A 22,562-nucleotide genomic window follows, 5' to 3' on the forward strand; every position below is an offset into this window, starting at 1 on the left:
CGAGGTCGAGAAGGAAGACAATGACAGCAAATCCAGTGGCGAATTGGACTCAGGGTCTTCCAATGAGGATTCTCTTTCTGATAAGGGGGCGGCTGCCCCCAAGCGTACATATAAATTGAGGATTAGAAAAGATAAGACAAAATGAAGGCTGAAGGACTCTGAAGTGTGCCTTTAGACTTTAGTTTTATTGTGGGATGCTCTGGGGGCTCTCTTGAATGGTTAAAACATTGGATAAAAAGATTTAAAAATTAGCATAGCCGACTATGTTCAAAGTAATATTATCAATTTAAGATTAACATATATACAAGCTGTGTGATGATCTCCTATTCTTGGGGTTTTAGTTAGTTGTGGTTTTCTTTCCTTTCTCCCTAGATGTAGTTACCCCTTCCCAATTTTTCGTTGTAGTTTGTAGTCTAATAAAAAATCCCCTCCGGGGGGCAAAAAAGAAAAGAAAAAAGAATGGTGCAGCTCTGCTTAGGATCATATAACTTCTGTGCTACATGTCCAACTTTAACAATGCACTCCAGAATAAGAAGTAATCTTTGGATCATCTATGAAAATGCCTTATGAGTAGTTTCTAATGACCAGCACTTTCCTGCTATCCCCTTCCTTCTAGTGGTGGAAACTGCCATCAAGACACAGCTGACTGATGGTGACCCTGTGTGGTTTTCAAGGCAAGTGACACTCAGAGGTGGTTTGCAATTGTCTGCCTCTGCATCATGACTCTGGTATTTCTTGGAGGTCTCCCATCCAAATACTAGCCTGGGCTGACCCTGCTTAGCTTCTGAGATCTGATGAGTTTTGGCTATCCTGGGCTATCCAGGTCACGGCCCCATTCTGTCTACATCACAACTGTTAAAATTGACCTATGCCCCATCAATTTCCCCTGATCCCACAAGAGTGAGTATGGAAACCTACAACCAATATCTGAATCTTGTCATAAAACAGCCCTAATCTGACACCGATATCCTTATCCGCTATCCGAAAGTGAAGATCTCAAGCGTTTCTTGTCAAGAAAGTACATCTCAGGATTGCTATAAATCATGAGCATACTCAGGAGGAGAAAGTTTCCTCAGATCACTCCCAGATATTTTCCTAGCAACCACATTGTACTAAAATGTCTTACAATGAGACCATGGAACCCCATGTCTTCAGAAAACCCCCACAAATGATTGCCTGGTCCTGTCTGGCAACTGTACAATAAAGAGGTCCCATGCATGCCCTTCAACCAGAAATTTCTAAGAAAATAACTAAACTGGAGTCCCCCTATCTCCACAGATTAGTTTCTTGGTTAATGGGCCTTTAAGACGCCATCAGAATGGACCTTCAGAAATCCGTAAGCACTGATTGCCAGTAACCTGCTTGCTGCTTCAGCTTATCGTTATCTGTTTTCTTTAAGACAGAATTACACAGAGCTACTGCCAAAACAACATCCTTTGCCAAGTTCTCCTCTCTGTAAAATTTACTGTCATTTATATTCTATTCCATAATGCAATCATGGCAAGGATCCTCATTCTGGGATAACACTATTAATTCATTTAGTACATTTGTATCCCACCCCTTCCTTCAAGGAGCTTGTGGAGGTAAGTATTCTTCATCTTCACCCATTTTATCATCACAGCAACACTGTGAGACAGGTTAATCTGAGAAAAAGACTGGTCCAAAATCAGCTAGCAGGCTCAATGTCAGTGTGGGAATTTTAATCTAAGGAACCTCAGGTTTGAGCATGACACCCTAACCACTACACCCCATTAGTTATGTGATGTCACACATATGGTACAGGATTCAAAATATAAAGGGAGAACAGAAGAATGTGATGTTAAGTTTGGTGGAACAATATATGCTTTGTAGGCAAAAGGCCCTGTGTTGAATCATGTTCAGTGATCTACCTCAGTGTAAGGTTAATTTATATCTGATGGAATTTTTAAGAGGAGTTTTGCCTTCTGTCTTCATTTCAGCCTAATTTGTGTGTACCATCAAGTCTCTGCTTGCATCAGCCCGAGGGCCTTGTGAGAGGTGGAACAGGACAGGAATCTGTGGACAGGGCTCCTTACTGAATAGAAAAGGAATCTTATCCTTTCTTCCCTGCACCCTCAAGAATTGCCAAAATTTAGTGCTGCCAGTGATCTTTTCACCAAGGAATATTTTGCCCAGAGAAACATTCACACAGTATGCAGCTCTTGTAGTCAGGTCTCTGGACTGAGGCCACTGTGAGCTTTATTCCACATGCAGATTAATGGTTTGAATGGAAATCTTTGCAGTATAGTATGGTCTGTGCACTTCATAGCTATTGATTACAAATAATATTCTGATGACCATTTTGGAGAATAAAGGACACTTCTTGTGTGGGTGGACTTTAAATACTGCCTCATTTTATTAGCTATCACAGTAAAGCATTTTTAGGCTCCAGTTACTAATTCCATAGTAAGAGCAAGCCCGCAGCTAATGTGGGGCCCACAGGGCCTGCCCCCCCTGTTTTTGTGGGCCCCTCCCCCGATCCTCAGCTCCCCCTCCCTTCCTCCAGCCCCTCACCCCCTAACTTTTACTGAGGCTGCAGTCAGACATACAGTTTGATCTGGTGTGGCCTTGCTTCTAATTGATCTAGGGTTTTTTGTAATAGAGAGTTTTGATCAGACGACCCCCCTTAACCTGCTTCAATGTGTTTTAACCCCGTGGTTGACTGATCAGACACCACAGCCATGGAGTGGGGTGGTGGGCATTTTTTAATCATTTGTCTTTTGAGCATGTGCATAAGCGCTTATGGAAAACAGCACTTCAAACTCCTGGCAGAATGGCAGCACCTGGTAGCCAATGGGATTGCTGGAGGAGGCTGCTGGATATGTAGTTCAGCATGGGGGAAGTGTTTTGGAAACTGCTTTTGAAAAACTCAGCATTTCAAACATTTAAAATCCGGGAGACAGAAGAGATATTTGAGAAGTTCCTGTGTGAGAGAGACAGAGATAGAGAGGTGTGAATGTGCATTTATGTGTACCTCAAGAAGAAGAAGAAAATGATGATGATGATATTGGATTTATACCCCATCCTTCACTTGGAGTCTCAGAGCAGCTTACAATTTCCTTCCCTTCCCCTTCCTAAAACAGATACCCTGTGAGGTGGGTAGGGCTGAGAGAGCTCTGACTGAGAACTAACTGCTCTTGAGAGCACAGCTCTGAGAGAACTGTTCTCCCAGCAGCTGCATGTAGGGGAGTGGGGAATCAAACCCAGTACACCAAACTGCCTCTCACACGCAGCCACCTTAGTTCAGGGAAGGGACAGGCAAGGTGGCGGCTCCAGAGGGAGGAGGGGGCTCTCTCCAGCTGGGGGGGAGAGGGGCGAATGGATGGGGAGGGGGCAACAAAACACACAAGTACTGTTTGGCAGCGCATAGCCACTTATGCGCACATCGGTAACTTGGGGGAAGTGAGCGATCTGACTTCCCAAAAGGCTTTACCCCACAAAAGAGTGATCAGACATCAGCAGAAGTGCTGTGAAACCAGTAGGATCCCTAAAGACCGAACTTTCTGCAGTGTTGGGAATGTCAGGGGTGAGCACGGGAGGTTGACGACTGCAGGACAGGAGCCAGATGTTGCTGTCTGATCGAGCACTTCAAATCCGTTTGGGAGGAGAAATGACAATGGATCGAAGTGCTTGCCTGATCACAACCTGAGTTTAATAGAAGCTCTTTTTATAGAAAGCTGAGCCTTAACAGAAACAGGCTATCATTTAATATTTTAGAAGGAGAATTATGCTGGCATGTATTCAGTCACACAGACCCTCCAACGGAATGGCACTTCTGTTTGAGAACAGGGGCCAGCAATTTCCAATAATCCGCCTCACAGTACATACCCCCCTGGCCCCCAGGAGCAAAATTTCAGCAGGCTCAGTGGGCTGCAGCAAGAAAGTGCTGAAGTCCCAGTCCGTGAAGTCCATGGATGATTAGATACATGCCACTTGAAAGTCCAAAGAAAACCACAGGCATGAAAGCTGCTGATACAGATCAAACTGACTTAAGTTACATACATTACAGATTGTTCAAAATGTATAAAAATTGAAACAAATTAGGCAATTATGCTTTGATGGTAAGAGAGATTTATCTATGAAAAATGCTGGTTCTTGCAACTAAGACTTGAATGCAATCATTTTTCAAGAACTGTTTTAGCAACTTTTGATTAACTTAATTATCAGCAACGAAACAAATTTTAAACATACAAAGTTTGGGTTTTTGTTTTTTTAAAAAAACTTCACCTCAGAAGCATTCCTTAGTGTACCTGGAGCACAAATGTTCAAGTAAGCTTCTGAGGGAAAGTACAGGATCTCTATTACCCACCTTGATTAAAAACACAGATTGGGCAGAGCACTAGAAAATATCCAGTGGGGAATAATCTACATAGGAAAGTCTGAGGAACAGATGACAAGATCTTCTCATTTTAGAAACTGGTCCTGTAAAGAATCTTAAGTGCAATTATACCTTTTTCATTTTTTTAAAAATGGCAAATTTCCAAAGGAAACCAGGAAAACTTAAGAGGTGATACCATTCAAAATCCATATGTAGTCTTCTTTTCGCTAAAGAGGTATACATCAAGTTCAGTGATGAATGAAGGTAGAAATGGTCTCAACAACAAACAGTATGCTATCATTATGCTAATGTGAAATTAGTACTAGGTGATTTTTTGCAAGGCAATTTAATTAATTCACCTAATTCATATCAACGTTTTAATACCAGATTTTAGATGACTAATCACACACCCTGCAAAGGGGTGACATGGAGGGAAACCCAATATGGAATTGTTTTGACTAGAAAGAGGAAGATAAGCAAGCATACAAATAAAACAGAGAGACAGTGCAAGGAAATGCCAAATGTGATGTGAGACGGTGTTAATATTGTTACAGAAAATTAATAAAATAAGAAGAAAATGGGTTTGTAAAGAACACGGATATATTTTCTTGGAGAGTGAACAGATGGCTCAATCCAGCAGTTCTTTGTGCCCCCTGCACCATAATCCTATTTACTTTGCTGACCGGGATATCTCTGAAACGTATGTTTCTACTATATATGACATTTACATTCAAGTCACAAAACGAGCCATGTTTGTTTGGTCCAAGAATGAGCCTCAAATGGGGGGGGGGGCAGGTCTCCAGCTACTATGGAAGACTGCCTGGCATCAGCCCCCTGTTCTCTGCTAATACTTCACAAACCAGTGGAGGAAAAAAGGGAGGAGGGCTCTTCAATGTCTATGGTTAAACCATAGATATTGGAGTAAATCTTAACAGTGTTGCCCCAATATGATGATGTCACTTCCTGTTTTGTGCTCAAAGTGATGTCACATGTCAGAGTGATGCTGATGAGATTATCCCTGCCCCATAATTTCTCCCAGCAAGTTACCAGCAGCAGTTGCCAACTCTAGCCTCAAAAGTCCTTGATCTTGCACTCTCTTCTTTCTTTCCCTGTGTGTTTTAACAAAGGTATTTAGCCCACTGTGGTTCATTCCTTGCCTACAAGACAGGATTCTACAATATTAAGAACTGTGGTTCAAACCACAATGTACAGTGCAATCCTAAAAAGAGTTACACCCTCTGAAGTCTATTGAAGTCAATGAGTTTAGATGGTTGTAAATCTGTTTAGGCCTACACTATTAGAATCCTGATTTGTATGCAAGAATCAAATCTCATGACAAATCATTCATTGCCATTTGTGGTAGCAAATGATGATATTCTAGGAGCAGTACAAAAACCCTGCCTGGGATATATTCAAGGTGATACTGTACCAACATGAAAGCAACCTAATCCAATTTTTTGAGGCCAGCAATATTAAGCGTTGGAATATAAAACTGAACAACTGAACCACACCATCTACATATAATCAGTTTACTGATCAATAGAACGGGAGCTTATACATTTTTTAAAAACCTTACAGAAAGATCTGTGACCAGTTAAAGCATGTAGGGGTTTTTTTTATAGAAGCCTATTGCTCTACAGCAAATTAGCATTGCTGAACGGACTGCTCCTAAGAGAATCCTGAGGTACAATTGCCACTGAAGCAAAGTCAAATATTTTCTTAAACCTAAGAGGATTTCTCCTCCCTCACTGAAAGATAGGATTTCTTATTAACCCTCTGAAACTGAGAGGACAAATATACCCTGATCCAACAGCAACACCTATTATAGACAAAATTGGACAAAATTGGTACAACCGCACAATCCATTTGGCATAACAGAGAAAAATCAATGAACCAGAATGCTGTTACAGGGTCAACTTCTAGAAAATAATTTTCACCTCTGTGATTTCTATGGTTATTAAATAATTGCATATACACTTGCAGCCATTCTTAGACAGTTACAACTGGACCATAACCACATTATTGTTCAAATAAAAACAAAATAATCTACGTTATCTATCTTATTGGGTCTATAACTGAAATATGGGAACACTAAGTGCGAACATGTTAGACAATACTCCATCCTCTAAATAAGAGAGAAGAAGAGATTGGATTTATACCCCGCCCTTCACTAGCCGAAGGAGCCTCAGAGCGGCTAAGGGCTGAGAGAGCTCTTTCGAGCACGGCTCCTGAGAGAACAACTCTGAAACAACTTGTAACTGACCCAAAGTCACACCAGCAGCTGCATGTGGAGGAGTGGGGAATCAAACCCAGTTCTTCCAGATTAGTCCATGCTCCAAACCACAACACCAAACTGGCTCTCAATGCTTTCCCATAACTTTGACAAATATGTACAACCATCCCTGGTTGGCAAAATTCTATCCCTCTGCCTTTGGCATGGTCTCAAACAACAAATATCAGAGGCACAGTCAATTTAAATATTTTAATGAACATAAGAACATAAGAGACGCCAATGTTGGATCAGGCCAAAGGCCCATCCAGTCCAACACTCTGTGTCACACAGTGGCCAGAAATACCAGTGCCATCAGGAGGTCCACTAGTGGGGCCAGAACATTAGAAGCCCTCCCACTGTTGACCCCCCCAAGCACCAAGAAGACAGAGCATCACTTGCCCCAGAGCCCCTATCTATACCTTGTGGCTAATAGTCACTGATGGACCTCTGCTCCATATGCTTATCTAATTCCCTTTTGAAGCCGTCCATGCTTGTAGCCGCCACCACTTCCTGTGGCAGTGAATTCCATGTGTTAATCAATCTTTGGGTGAAGAAGTACTTCCTTGGTGTGTTTTGTATGTATATTGTTTTCAGGGTGTGGCAGAAGTTGTCTGTCTGTTGGTGGACAAGCTACACTTAATCTAAGCATGATCATTCTAACATTATTACCCCCAAAAGCTGGTCTGTCCCTGAAATACATTGATATATGCACCTAGAAATCATAAGATTTCCACAAAGTTCACCTTTTTATTGTTTCTTTTAGTCTTCTTATCTTTATGTCATCACATGGTTAAACCTCTCTTTCTCAACAATGAGAACTACAAACTTTTGTTTAAAACTGGGATTGTCAGGCTTCCAGTAATTAACCACAAGATGCAGAACTACAACCACAGTGGCAATAGCTAAGCTGAAGTCATTGTCACTTGCAAGCTGAAATTAATGGGAAATAGGACTAAAATAGACATGATATTTTCCATCTCTTTTCATTTCTCTTAAAAGCAGCAGGTGGTTGCCAAACAATTGGAACTACAGCAATAAGGGCGGAGGGTTAATCCCCTTTCAAGGCCCTTTTCCCCTTGTAAACCCCTGCCCCTCTCCCATCTACCATTTACTCCACTTGGGCTGTTTTTAAAGAAAATAGAGATGGAAAATCTCAGATCTCCAATATTTTAACTAATTTGGACTGATTTTCACAAAACAGGCCAAGCTCCAACAGTCTAATTTTGAAGATCTCGACACCAATAGGGCATTTCTGGTTCTTTTTTATGTTAATTCAGATATGAAAGTACTATAAAAGTAAATTTTATAAATCAGCAAAAAACAAACAAACATTTACTGCCATGTCATTATTGGACTTAAACATCTCTTATTTAATAATCACATCTGGGAATCTCAGAGTTTGGGTAGAAACAGCAACACTTGATTGATAGTAAGAACAAGCACTTCTCAGGTCACTAATACATGATTTGTAGGAGGACCATACTTGATCACCCAAAAAATCTATTTGTACTGTTGCCATCATTTACTTGCATAATAAATTATAACCAGGAAGAGCCTGAATACTGACCGCTTCCTAATCTTATGGTTAGAACAGAAAAAGGAATCTGGACTTCTACCATCACTAATTTTATAAAATTAGCACCTATTTGTTTTAGGAACATTCATGGTTGCATCTTGGCATACAAGGTTACCTGGAAAAGGTGCTAGTTGGGGATGTGCTGCTAAGGCTGTGGGTGTACCAAGTGTCCCCAAGCCACCAAATTCTGTATGCCCTGAGCTGGTTGTGTGTAGACCAAAGACTGGGTGGCTGACCATTGGGAAGGCACTCGACACTGTGGACAGGTTACACGGTTGATCCCCAGCTGTTCTGAATAAATGTCCTGAAGGGGAAAAAACAACATTTGAAAAGATGCTGTAAAGAACACATGCTCATCACATAATGTTCTGCCCTGCAATGTAAATATACCGTATGAAAAGTCTGGTTTTTCAAAAGAAAAGAACAATTTTATGTCTATCTTTTTACATTTATTACCCGAGCTTATCCAAATACATTAGCGAGCTCAACTGCCTTGAACTAAAGGCATCATGTTTATCGACATTATAATTTTGGTACTGTAGAGGTGCTGTAATTTTTTTATTATACATCTGTGCAATATTAACCACAGGTGCTTACAATGCTATTTAGAAATGAACAGCAGCTTTCTTCTCCCATTAGCTTACATACAAATCTCTTGTTTGACTTCAAGGGGACAAATCAAAGACTGATGTCTTTTACTAACCGAAAATAAATCTGTAGTGTATCAAATTTCAGCACAGGATATAAACTGGCAAAGGGGTGTTTGTCTTCCACAGATTTGCTGTTAATGCATCCACTGTTTTGGTATCATATTCAAAATATTTAATATACAGGAGAATAAAATGATTTTAATACAAATGTGAACATAAATAATAGTAATAGCGAAGTCCGGATATCTTTGGATACTTAAATCCAGTGACTGGAGCTGTGAACAGGCAAGACAGATCTTTCTACAAACCTGACAAGGACCCTAGGTTTGCAGAAAAATGTGAAATTTAAAAAAACAACACTAAGCTGCTTAAAAAAACCTGAAAGTGATAAAAAGCACCTGTAGCTTTAAGCAACAGATTCCCTTAGTGGCTGTTGCTAAGCAACCACAACATTCCAAGCTTGGCTCTGTCAGTAAAAGGCAGGAGAAGGGGGTGGGCCCTTTCCAGGCCTGGCTAGAGTTGCCATATCCAGGTTGGGAAATTCCTGAAGATTTTGCAATGAAGTCTGAAGAGGGCAGAGTTTGAAGAGGGTAGATGCTTAGCATGGTATAATGCCAACGAGTCCACCCTCCAAAGCAGCCATTTTCTCCAGGGGGACAGATTAGAGTTCAGCCGTAATTCTAGGGGATATCCAGGCCCCACTTGGAAGTTGGCAATCCTAGGCCTGGAAGCAACGTCTGGGTGACTTGATGCCACCTGACCTGCATGACTCAAGTAGGCCTGGCTGCTTGCTACTGTTCAACAGCAGCCACCCTATGAAAGCCAGTGTAGTACAGTAGTTAGAGCTTTAGATTAGGGTCTGCGAGACCCAGGTTCAGATCCCAATCTTGCTGTGAAAGTTGACTGGGTGATTTTGGACCAGTCACATTTTCAGTATTACCTACCACACAGGGTTGTTGTGTGGATAAAAAGGAGAAAAAGAGAATAATACAAGCTGCTTTGGTCCCCCACTTTGGTCCCCACTGTGGAGAAAGGTGGGGTATAAATGAAGTAAATAAAGAATAAATATAGCTGAAGATGGGAAGCAGATAAAAGGTAGGTTGGTGAATGGCTAAGAAGGAGAGAATAAGGCAGGGAGAGGATGTGGGGGTTGCCAAGAGGAGGGAGAGAGGTTAGGAAATCCCTAGATTTTGAAGGGGGGGAGCCTGCATTTGAGGCAGGGAGGGACCTCAGAGGGGTATAATGCCCTAGACTTCACCCTCCAAAACATCCATTTCCTCCAGAGTAACTAGGGTTGCCAACCTCTGGGTGGGGGCTGGAAATCACCAAGACTCCACCCCCAAATCTCCAGAGATCTATTGTGATTCCAGGAGCTCTTCAGCCCCCACCGAGAGGTTGAACAACCAATACAAACAAGTGTGATATAATTACTGCTTTTATGGAAATGTTTATGTATTTACTATAAAGATTTTTAACATTAATATATACCAAAGAATGTTACATATGATTCCTCTATGATGAATAAAGTGCTTAGGTCAAATAACTGTCCATATAGTCACTCTGAACTTCTCATCAATGAGAAGTTCAGAGTGACTATAAGGACAGTTATTTGACCATAGATGAATCATATATATTGTAAAATTCTTTGGTATCTATTAATGTTTAAAAAAACTTTATAGTAAATACATAAACATTTCCATAAAAGCAGTAATTATATCACGTTTGTTTGTATAGTTTGTATTGGTTGTTCAGCTTCTCCCGTGACCACCCACCCAGAGGCTGGCAGCCCTAGAAAGAGAAAAGGAAAGAGGAAATAATGGGGGAGGGGGAAGTGAGATGCCTCCTGCAAGTCTTTGCAGGTTCCCATTTGTATTTATTTATTTATTTATTTATTCTTTCGATTTGTAGACCGCTCACCCCCTAAGGGCTCTGAGCGGTTTTACATATACAATTTATTAAACTAATTGCTTCATAATTCCCTTGTCATTTGTCTATGATTTTCACATTCCTCTCAATTAAACTTTGCATTAAGGCAGAAACTATATATAGTTTTCATCTGGTTGTTTACCAGTATCCCAGTGCATACTGCAGTTTAAATATGCATCCTCTGAAGTCAGCAAATTTCTTCCCCATTTTGGCTGTTTAAATATGCTGCAGTGTAATGCTTGTGATGTTTATAATGTGTCACTAGGTGGTGCTAACTGGATCACATTTCACCCTTCGCTCATAGAACAACCATGAAAACCATTCTTGAAAACAGTCTTTACTCTGTAGCAGGGACTGAGATGTCATTGAAGTGCTATCAGATGAAACTGCATTTCCTTCAAACAACAACAACAACAAGCAGACATTGAGGAAAGCCCAATCAAGCAAGGTGCAATACAAGGTGCCCAATCAAGCAAGGTGCAAGGTGCAGGAGATATTTCACTCAGAGCTGTCGGAATGTTACCAACCTCTCTGTTTGCATCTACAGACTGAATTCCTCTTAGAATTAAACCTGGGTCTGTCAGATTTACTCTTTTTGTGAATGCATACAGAAGGCACCTAAGTAATTTGCATCCTGGTGAGTTCTGGTGCCAACCAAACCACCTCATCAGAACAGTAGCAGCCCATAGGCACTGCTGGTATGAGAGTAAAACTGCTAAGTGATACAGAAGTAGCACTTTGGAGAAAGGAAAGGAGTTTGGGAGAAGGAGACAGAAGCATGGCTGGACACAGCATCCAGTGCAGCATCCTAAGTTCTGTGTAAATGGCCACCAGTGCAGTAGCAAAGGAAGGCTAGGAAGGTTAGAAGCGCACAGAATAGAATGAACACCTTTCACTAAGTTGTACAGTAGCTATATTAGTACACAGTTACCTATTCGAACAAGCAAGGATTGAAGACCAGGTAAAAAAAGCTCATGTAAATGGGAGAAAAATCATTCTTTTGGTTTTTCTTTCAGGCTGCTGATATACTAGCAATAATTAATAACAAGATCTTTACGGGCAGATGGGCTAGCAACTTATTTGCATGACTGGATATTAATAGGCGTGACTTAACGTTACTATGAATTAACTCATGTGTTAAATTTCTCACCCTTTTAAGTCTTCCACTTTTTTCATTCAATGTATATGTATATTTGCATTTCTTGAGAATCAGCACTGAGCTGGAGAGCAGACAGCAATAAGGTCCCAGACTGAAGGCCTTGCATCCTCCATTAAAACTCTCACATAGTGGGATTTGGAAAGATCTCTTTAAGCAGGGGTCATTTTGTAGAAAAAGAGGTGCAGGAGCTTATTAGCATAACTCATTAGCATAACTTATTTGCATACGTCACACCCCCTGACATCACCGGAAGTGGGTCAGAAGGCAACACCCACCGCTCAGGCTCCCCTGCACTGTTTTGGATTGCTAGCTATTGGGGGGGGGGGGATGCAGATCTGTCCTCACAGAGGAGGGAGAGCTTGTACCTGAATAAAACTTGGGTCTTAAAGGTGCCACTGGACTGTTTTGGACCGGGGGACCGGGGGGGGATGGGGGGCTCTGGGGCGGGGCTTTCTGCTTTGTCCTCTGACTGAGGGCTGCTGGGAGCAGGGGGCGGGGCTTGTTGCATGTGCCCGCCCCCTGGGCTCTTTACTGCCGGAGCTCCGCTGCTGTGCGCTCCTGCAGGAAATTACCCCTGTCTTTAAGTCTTGTGACAATAGACTAAGGACCCCCATTCCTAGTACCTTACGAACTAATCACAATAAAAACTGAGCCTTCCTGTTCTCACCAATGACATTCTCCTGTTTGTCTTAGCATGAGGCTCTAGATGGCATCCAGAATGTCCAGATATAGTCAGTTTAAAGATCCAATCATGAATTCACTTAACATATAACATAAATATATACTAGGTCCTTGGAGACCATGCTGCTGATCATTCTGCACAGTTATGATGAACCAGAAATAAAACTCTGATGTTATACCCATTTAACCACGGCTGCTAAAAATGAGCTTAAGCAAAGATCAGATTTTGTTCCAGAAAAAAAGGGATACTAAAGCTTTGGACTTCATGAACAAGACTCAGGAACATTCACCAAGACGCTGATACAAACTACAGCTTCCAATGGACAATAAGTTTTCTCGCATAAGAATATAGGAGTGACCCTACTAGATCAGATCAATGGACCACCTAGCTGAGCATCTTCTTTTACACAGTGCTCCTACTGTGATATCCCTTATCTTGGGCCAAAAGGAGCTCTGTCTTGATCAGTCCCAGAAAGAATTCAGTCCCTCAAACAAAAGCTATTTAGGACTTTATGGGTCCAAATTTGTTTTCTCAAGACCAAATCAGACATAACCTATGTATGCAGCTCCCAAGGCCATCAATGATTATTTCTTCATTATTTATTTAGAGGATTTATGTGCCACCTTCCCAGATACCTGCTCAACATGTCTTGTGAGTAAAAATAACACCATAAAATCCTAAAACAAACAAAACAAAAACAAGACATTAACCATTAAAAACAAGCCATTCTTCAGGGTTGTTGGGGTTTTTTTGGGTGTGTGTGTGTTTAATTCCACTTCAATACTACTGTGACACTAATAAAGTAAGCATTTTAAAACTCTGTTTCAAGAGACTACATTATACCCTCCAAGGAAACCCAGATTTGGGGCCGTGATGACAGATGATCTAAGAATGGGAACCCTGATATTGTCTAATGGTGGCCATGTGGCCACGGAGTCTGCCATTCAAACAGGGGCCCCTGATGAGGAGGAAGGGGGGGTTAACCTTTTTTCCTTCATAGTTTTCATGGACTCAGTTTTCTCTCCAGGCTGTTATATTCCCTGTGAGGGGGAAATAAACCAGGTGCCTGTATGATCCGTACGTTTTTCTTACTGTATAAACAGAATCTCTGGGCAGGACTTCTATTACATCCTTCTCCCCTACATGATGCTAATGGAAGATCCATTCAGTGATCACATTCAGTTCAGCCACTTAGTTCCCACTTGTGTGATGGACAGACAATGCTGCTACTGCTAATACTACCCCCATCCACCCCACCAGGTAGCTTATACGGAAGAAGTTCATTGCATTGGAAAAAATTAAAATGCTTCCCTTTCTTGCATTTACTCTGTGTAGAGGGAAAGACAAATTTATCTCTCATCAAGGATCAATCACTCACCATTTATTTTCGCTTATTTATGCATTTTTCCTTCTGCATATAAGGAATATGGGATATAGCTTTTTGCAGTTTTTAACACTGGGCTTGCCATACACTGTAGCCTGCTGTGGCATGAATCACAAATACAGCATGAATATAACATGAATTTCTGGCAGTTTATAGGGTTCATATTGCCTTTAAGTTCATTACTGTTTTCAAACAGTTGCAGAATTATGTATAGCTTGTGGTTAGATAATGGGAAAGTACTCTTGATCTCAGGATTGGGAGGAGCCCAGAGGGAAACTGCTTCTAATGCGTCTCATTGTTGGAAAGCCATTCATTTAGGACAAACACCATAGCCTTCTACCATAATGGGACAGCAAATTCACCCTTCATTGAGTCTGGGGTGTCATAATGATAAGGATGCCAACCTCCAGGTAATGGCTGGAGATTTCCTGCTATTACAACTGATCTCTAGGTGACAAAGATCAGATGACCTGGAGAAAATGGCTGCTTTGGAAAGTAGATGCTATGGCATTGTACCCCATTGAACTTCCTCCCCTCCCAAAACCCCACCCTCCTCGTGCTCCACTGCCAAAATCTACAGGTATTTTCAGTCCCCCGCCAATCATCTGAAGCTCTTTAAATCTAGCAGGAGGGGAGCAAGAGGGGTGGCCGGGCAGGTGGCGCTTGGGGGCAGGGCTTGGGGGCACCCTCGCCCACCCCTGGAACATCCCCCAACCCCCCCCACGGAGCGAGGAGGGGACCTGGCAACCCGATAACCAAGTGGCCCCTGGGGCCTACGCACAGTTGCTGGGGCTTGGCTTTACTTGCTCCTGGCCACCAGTGGCCCTCTAGAGCAGTGGCCCACTGGGAAATTTCCCTGAAAGTTATATGGCCAGTCTATCCTTGAGTGATACCAAGAATTATTCTCACTTATTTTTCCATGTAAGCACAGCAAATCAACTGCTGTAGGATAATTCAGCTTTCAGAATTGATTCAATCTAAGGTGCAGGACAGATACTTCAACCTTAGATTTAATTTCTCACAGATTTAAAAATCATTTTAAAAAACATTTGAAATATAAATTTGAATTATATTAAAACTGTGTTTTTTATGATCATGCAAACAAGCGGGGAAAAATTCAATTCTGGCAGTACTTAAGTAAGAATATCAAGTCCTATTTCATTCAATTCAAAAAGACTCATAAAATAATTCTGTATTACATTTGCAATCTGGCTCTTGAAAATACGTTTATGCAAAATACACACAATATTCTAATATGCCTAGGAAACAAAAGATATTAATTTAAAATGTGTTTAAGAAAACATGTTCAAAAGGAGTATGTTTGGGTTTTTTCCTGAAAACGAGTCATACGACAGTGTGCTGAATAATACCGACTCTCTCCTTTCCTTGGACTCATTATCTTTTTGTTTCCCAATATATTAATATTCTGGCTAGAGATGAATATTTGTATTTCCTTTCATTTTTCAGTTTTAGTTTTCATTCCCGTTTAAAGGTGCCAGCTTTCTGTATGCATGTTTTGCATAATGAAATTTAATACAAAACTACATTGCTTAAGACTCTTGACTTACATTATAATAGGTTGAATATTTTTCAGCAAAGCTTTTGAAATTCTACTAGCCAGTACATAGATAAATGATTGAAAGTATTACCCAAAAGGCCAGCATCCATTTCGACAGTGCTGGTGTCTTAGTAACAAGGAACGATAAAGGCAAATGCCTTTATTAATATTAATGAATTTTGTGCTGCACTATAATAAGCCTTTTCAAGAGAACTAAAAGGGATAAATACTTAACTAATGCCTTAAACATAAAACATTGGTGAACAAAATCCTTTGCAAAGCAAAAGAAGCAGAAGAATGATCAGCTAGATTTTTCCTCCTAGTAATCATGTGTAAAATACTGGAGATATGAGTGCAATTTCTTTAGTGAAGGGTGCAGACGACAATCCTCACAACTGCATAAAGGGGGGGAAGTGATATCTTTCACTGGGGTAATTTTGGGTTGGCATGATTGAAAGTTTTACATGTATCAGTTCTCTAACATCTGAGGTGAATATAGCAACAACACTTGAAACTATACATGTTTTTTCTCTTCTATATTTAAAAGAATATTAGTTTTTGACAGGCTTGTTGCAACATGTCTCCCAACAGTGAAGATGTAAATATGTAATACTGGCAAATAAGCCCTTTACATTAAACAGAGGTGTATCTAATAATCACCAAATAAAGATCTCTTACTTTAACGCTGGTAGCAACTCAATACAATATTCAAAGGTTACATTCTTTTAAAAAATGAAAAAATGATGGTTACTTAAACACAAGACTTATACCAAAATGAAATCAAGACTACAATGTGCAGTTGGTTTATTATAAATCCAAGCATAAGTTGTGATGAAGTCTATTGTTATTTTTCATTCATAATAGTCAGGGGTCATTTCCTGCAGGAGCGCACAAGAGCAGAGCTCCGGCAGTGAGAAGCCCAGGTGGCAAGCACATGCAACAAGCCCTGCCCCCTGCTCCCAGCAGCCCCGGGCCACAAGGAGCAAGAAGCAGCCAGTTAATTGCAGAGCCCCCCCCCCCCATAGATAGCAATCCAAAACAGTCCTGTGGCAGCTTTAAAACCAAGTTTTATTCAGGTACAAGCTCTCCCTTCTCTGTGAGGGCAGATCTGTGCGTCCACACCCATATCTAGAAAGCCAAAACAGTCCAGTGGAGCCTGAGCAGTGGGTGTTGCCTTCTGACACACTTCCAGTGATGTCAGGGTGTGTGGCAGATGCAAATAAGTTATGCTAATAAGTTATGCTACTGAGCTCCTGCACCTCTTTTTCTACGAAATGACCCCTGAATAGTTAAATAAAATATGTGCACCCAATTCTTTTCAAACTTTGGTTACAATTCACTAATTGGTAAACACAAAGCTGGAAGGGAGAAATCAAAGGGGTTCAAATGTCCTAAAGTAAATCCCGTAACTTAACTAAGTTTTGGAATTGAGTCTCACACAATAATCCTAAACACAAAATACAGCTCTGTTCATTTAAATACATCTTTGTGTATGTCTGATAATGAGCTAGAATGAAGGCGTCCAATGAAGGGACTCCAGCAGGGCCAGTACTCTGAGCCATGTAGCTTATTTCCCAAACAGTGTGCCTAAGATCAGGAAACATGTGAGGGAGTTTAAATCACAGTATGTGATGTGCAATATGGATTGCATGGTTTTTTTTAAATATATTAACTAAAACACACAACTGAAAACTAAAACATTACCGGTAGAGCCCTAGGCTAGAATCCACAAATTGCTTATTCCGGACAGTTCTGGGAGTGATTCAGATGTTCATTCATTAAGCAAGGACTTGTGTTAGGGTTCACTTCAGTACATCGGTCTGACTCTGGGTGAAATTCAAGTGTCAGCACTTTAGAGGTTACATATGTAGAAGAGATTCAGATGCACTTCTGTAATCACAGCTAATCAGGGCTTTTTTTGTAGAAAAAGCCCAGCAGGAACTCATTAGCATAATAGACCACACCCAACAGCATAAACTCATTAGCATATTAGGCCACACCCCTGATAACACATCTTATTAGCACATTAGGCCGCACCCCCATGTTACCAGAAGTGTGGTCATCCAGCCACACCCAGCTTTTGCTTCTTATTCTGTTTACCTTGTTTGTGGTCAAAACCCAGGGCTTTTTTTGTAGCAGGAACTCCTTTGCATGTTAGGCCACACACCCCTAATGTAGCCAATCCTAATGAGTTTCTGCTGCTGGGTGTGGCCTATCATGCTAATGAGTTCCTGCTGGGTGTGGACAACTCCAGAGTCAGCCGGAACTCCGTTCCTGTGCGTTCCTGCCCAAAAATAGCCCTGCTGCTAATAATATATCCTCTGAAAAAGCCCTCAGGAAAGTTCCACTCGAGTGCATGGGAATACAGGCTGCTCAGGAGCAGCTTGTTTTTCAGGTTTGTAATGATTTTTAGAAAGTGGAGAAAAAATGTAACATAATTACTCAAATTACATGCACTTGGAAGAGTGCCCCCCCCATGTCACTCTATATAGTTATAGCTCATTTCAGAGTACCCACAAATAACATATTATCTGTAATACAATCTCTCTGGCACAACACCTAGGGTTCCAGTCTGGGCTCAGTCTGTGTCTTGGGATTTGTGTAGCAGCAGAAGTACTGAAGTTTATTACAAGCCTACTTAATAGACTATTGATTACTGCAAAGAAAATAATTATACTGAACTGAAAGAAACCCAAACCTCTCTAATTGCAAGTTGAGAGGAAGATGTTTTCGACTTTATATCATTGGAAACAATACTGCTAATACTGTAAAAGATAAATGGTTAAGCATATAAACAGAATTTCCTTCCCCACCCCCTTTTTTTTTGGCACATAGCACAGGGAGACTGGTAAATGAACAGATTATCATTTACTTCTCCAAGATGGTGTGAAGAATAGAACTGGAAGTTGAAAAGCAAGGGAAAGGATGACATTACTTTTCATCTTGGTATTGCAATATCCTGTAAACATAGTAAAAAAAAAGCAATTGCATGTGTGTTGCTACAGGGCTGCAGCAATGAAGCTAATATTTGGCTATTGTTCGGAGACATAACTGAATATCTGTGAAAATTCACTGCAACGTTATGCGGTTTGACAAAGATATGAAAGTGCCCCTACCCAATCTATTTAGAATGCATTACTGGTATGTGAGTGTAACACATACATCCCAGCGAATTTTAGATTTTATAATGAATACGAGAAAAAAGGATCCAGTTTTTAAAGCCTTTCAATTTTTTGGCCATTTTGTCCAGGGGTGAATCTAGCAATGCAAAAACAGAAAAAGAAATCTACTTAGCATAGTTTTGCTTGTGGAAAAAGATTGTGAGAGATTTTGTGCAACGTCCTAGATTGCTCATATGGACGACATATGCACGCAAGATCTTGTGCAACTATCTCCTCCCATACTAGACCTTGGGGAGACATTTTGAGAATGAAGCTGCTGGGTTCACTTCTTGAACCTCTGAGACTGGTTGCATAAGATCTTGCCCAAGTGGAAATCCAAGGAGAGATATAATCAGTTTGACTTAGTGCAAGTGGCTGCTACTGTCTTTTTCTTGTGTTTCCACTTGCACAAGAGCTCTGTTGCAAGAGGAAATTTTGTCCTGGATCTAACCCCGTATTTTAACACTGTTGATAGCAAACCTTAGCATGTAGGTCACAACCTAGTACACACAAAAATTATATGCAAGGACTCCTTGGTTCAGTGCAAATATAGCACAGTTCATTCCTTATCCATTAGTTAAAGGACTGGTAGCAAAATGCAAGGGATCACATACTTCTTATCAAATTTCCTCTGCTGACCTTGATCATGGTAAACACCTATCAGGGTTCAATTTGTTACGAACCAGTACCTGAAACCAGGATTTTAAACGGCTTAAAATGGCTTATCAGTTAACCTAGGTTAGTGTTAATATGGTTAAAGTCAGTACGGACGTCAACTTTACCCATGATGCGGCACTTACCAGAGAATTCTAAACTAGCCCGAGTTGCACATGATTTGGTGATTTTGACTTTGAACTACAAGGGGGAGGTGGGACTACAGTCTCCATGGGATCATCTCTGAAAAGCTCTCAGAAACATCAGCTAGCTCAGAATGCAGCTGCCTGTCAAATGGGAGGGATTAATCACCAAGGGCATATTACAGCAACTTTAACCCAATTTCACCTTCACCGTCGGGTTACCGCATCCCATTCAAAACAGTTGAGGTCTAGGTAGGGTTGCCAGGTCCACTTACTTGGCCAGTGGGGACCCCCCCAATGTCCTCCCAAGAGCCCGGAAGTGATGTTGGGCGACTTCCGGTAAAACCCAGAAGTGTCATCATCACTTCGAGGCCTGCACTCCTGGCTTTACTGGCAGCAGGCAAGAGCCTGCAAAAGTATGGGTTGTCCCACCCCCACCGGGGGACTGGTAACCCTAGGACTAGGGTATTTGAATGACTTCCACCTCCAGTGTGAAACTCTCCACATACTTGGGGCATCTGCAGAGGCCCTATTCTTTGACCTGCTGCCCTCAAAGATTTGGAGAGCAGATACTTATCACAGGGATTTCTCAACAGTAGGGCCAAGACTTTGGAACTTATTCCCCCATCTCTATTATGAAGCTGGGTTGAGATAATTTATACTAGATTTACAATAGTGGTTAACCTTCTGCTGTACTTGGCTTTTAAACCTGAGTTTTTAAATGTGGAATGCCAAATTCTTTTCCGTGTTGATTGCAACTGGTTTCTATTCACGGATTCTTTTTATTCATCATTTTATGTTGTTGGTTTAATCCCATGATTTTAAAAAATCATTTTAGGACATTTGGTACTTGTGATTTAAAAAAACCAATTGTATTAAATAAATTAAACAATTACTGCTTTTAAGATGTATAGAGGTCATTTTGGGAGATTTTCTGAAAGGCCAGTTGCAATTTGTCCCCAAACAAATGAGTAAATAAATAAGACATCTGGGGAATTCAGGAATGAGAAGGGAGAGGCTGGAAGGAAGGAGTGCACAATCCCATGACCTGCTCCAGACCAGGGCCAAGCCATACTGGATCTGCATTGGTCTCTTCTGGTAAAGAAGGCTGCTGCTCAGGGGTTATTTCGTAGAAAAAGAGGGGCAGGAGCTCATTAGCCTAACTCATTAGCATAACTTATTTGCATATGACACACACTCCTGACATCACCGGAAGTGTGTCAGAAGGCAACACCCACCACTCAGGCTCCACTGGACTGTTTTGGATTGCTAGCTATTGGGGGGGGGACGTGCAGATCTGTCCTCGCAGAGGAGGGAGAGCTTGTACCTGAATAAAACTTGGTCTTAAAGGTGCCACTGGACTGTTTTGGACTGGGGGGTCTGGGGGTGGGCTCTGCAATTTACCTGGCTGCTTCTTGCTCTGACTGAGGGCTGCTGGGAGAAGGGGGTGGGGCTTGTTGCATGTGCCCGCCCCCTGGGCTCTTTACTGCCGGAGCTCTGCTCCTGTGCGCTCCTGCAGGAAATGACCCCTGCTGCTGCTACATTACCTTTTGCAGGCTGCTTTTGATATATGATGTGACCATGCTGCTGTGACAGCAAAAAGGGGGAAATGTGGATCTGATAGATATACTTCCCTGTACTGTGCTGCTTCTGATGTAAAGCAATGCAGAACAACAAGGTGAACAGCTTTCTTCAAAGCTGTTTGGAACTAATTATTAATGTTATAGTAGCAGCTGAAAAATATTTGATCATGACCAAATCCTTGAAAGAGCTTTTCTGATACTTCTACAAAATTTGTGAGAATTACTGTTACGTTAATAAATTGTTTTCTTAAGGAAGGAGGGGAAAACAACACCCTGAAAAGCTCCCTCCCCCCCCATTTCTCACAGCATCCAGTACTTTCCAGACAAGAATTCTGAGTTCTAATCATAATTTTCGTAACGTCATGGTTAATACAAAACTGTTTCCCCATTACTCTTTGTGTGCCCTGGCCACTGAATGACCACTCAATTTCCCCATTGTCTAAAATGTGAGTGAGACTGAAAACCAGTTTTGTCTGACATCAAAGAGAGTGTGAGAGAACTGGATAGGAGCAACACTGGAGTTGGCTGTCAGAATAGCTACAAAGTGCACTGAGACAAAGTTTTGATCTGGACTACATGGGGGGATTTGACTGCATTTTTATGTTTGTTTCCATGTCTGCTGAAACGATAAATATATTACTGAGTGGCTGGCTGAGTGGATAAGAGGAATGGTAAATGCTTCCTTGAGAGTGGGAGTTGTGCCGCTCACGCTCAAGGAGGCAGTGATTAGACCTGCTTTGAAAAAAAACCCACCTCCTTGAGCCCTACTACGTTGGAAAATTTCCAGCCAGTCTCGAATTTTCCATTCTTGGGCAAGGTGCTAGAGCAGATTGTTGCTTCTCAGCTCCAGGGGCTCTTGAAAGAGTCTGGGTTTCTGGACCCATTTTAATATGGCTTCAGGCCAGGATTTGGAACAGAGATGGCTTGGGTCGCCTTGGTTGATGACCTCTGCCAAGAATTAGACAGGGTGAATATAACCCTGCTAGTTCTGCTGGATCTCTCAGAGACATTCAGTACTAGGAACCATAGTATCCTAATGAGCTACCTCTCAGCACTGGAGTTAATGGGCACTGTGTTATGGTGGTTCAAGTCCTATCTGCGGGGTCGGTTTCAAAGGTAGTGTTTATGTGACTGCTGCTCTTTCCCATAGCTGTTGGCTTGTGGCGTACCATAGCGTTCCACCTTATCCCTCATTCAATTTAATATCTATATGAAGCCACGGGGAGAGGTCATCAGGAGGTGTTAGGCGGTGGCTGCAATGTCACCAATATGCTGATGATACTCACCTCTACCTTTGTTTTCCACCTAATTCTGAGGATGCTGTTGGTATTCTGAACTGGTGCTTGGAGTCAGTAAGGGGCTGGATGAGGGTGGACAAGCTGAAACTTAATCCTGACAAGACAGAGGTTGTCTGGCTTAGCAGAAAGGCAGACCAGGGACTCAAGATGTCTCCTGTCTTGGATGGGGTTATGGCCCCC

General features: G+C 41.6%; 1 protein-coding gene across 1 annotated transcript in view; it reads right to left on the reverse strand.

Moving 5' to 3' along the window:
• BAZ2B (bromodomain adjacent to zinc finger domain 2B) overlaps positions 1-22,562 on the reverse strand; it is a 160,571-nt gene that overhangs the window by 94,308 nt on the left and 43,701 nt on the right. Inside the window, exon 3 of the mRNA XM_015411533.1 lies at positions 8,300-8,488. Within this exon, the coding sequence (XP_015267019.1) occupies positions 8,300-8,488 (189 nt within the window). The remainder of the gene's footprint in view (positions 1-8,299; positions 8,489-22,562) is intronic.

Source organism: Gekko japonicus, unplaced genomic scaffold, assembly GCF_001447785.1.
Source record: "Gekko japonicus isolate JY-2015 unplaced genomic scaffold, Gekko_japonicus_V1.1 scaffold6, whole genome shotgun sequence".
Classification (NCBI taxonomy): Eukaryota; Metazoa; Chordata; class Lepidosauria; order Squamata; family Gekkonidae; genus Gekko; species Gekko japonicus.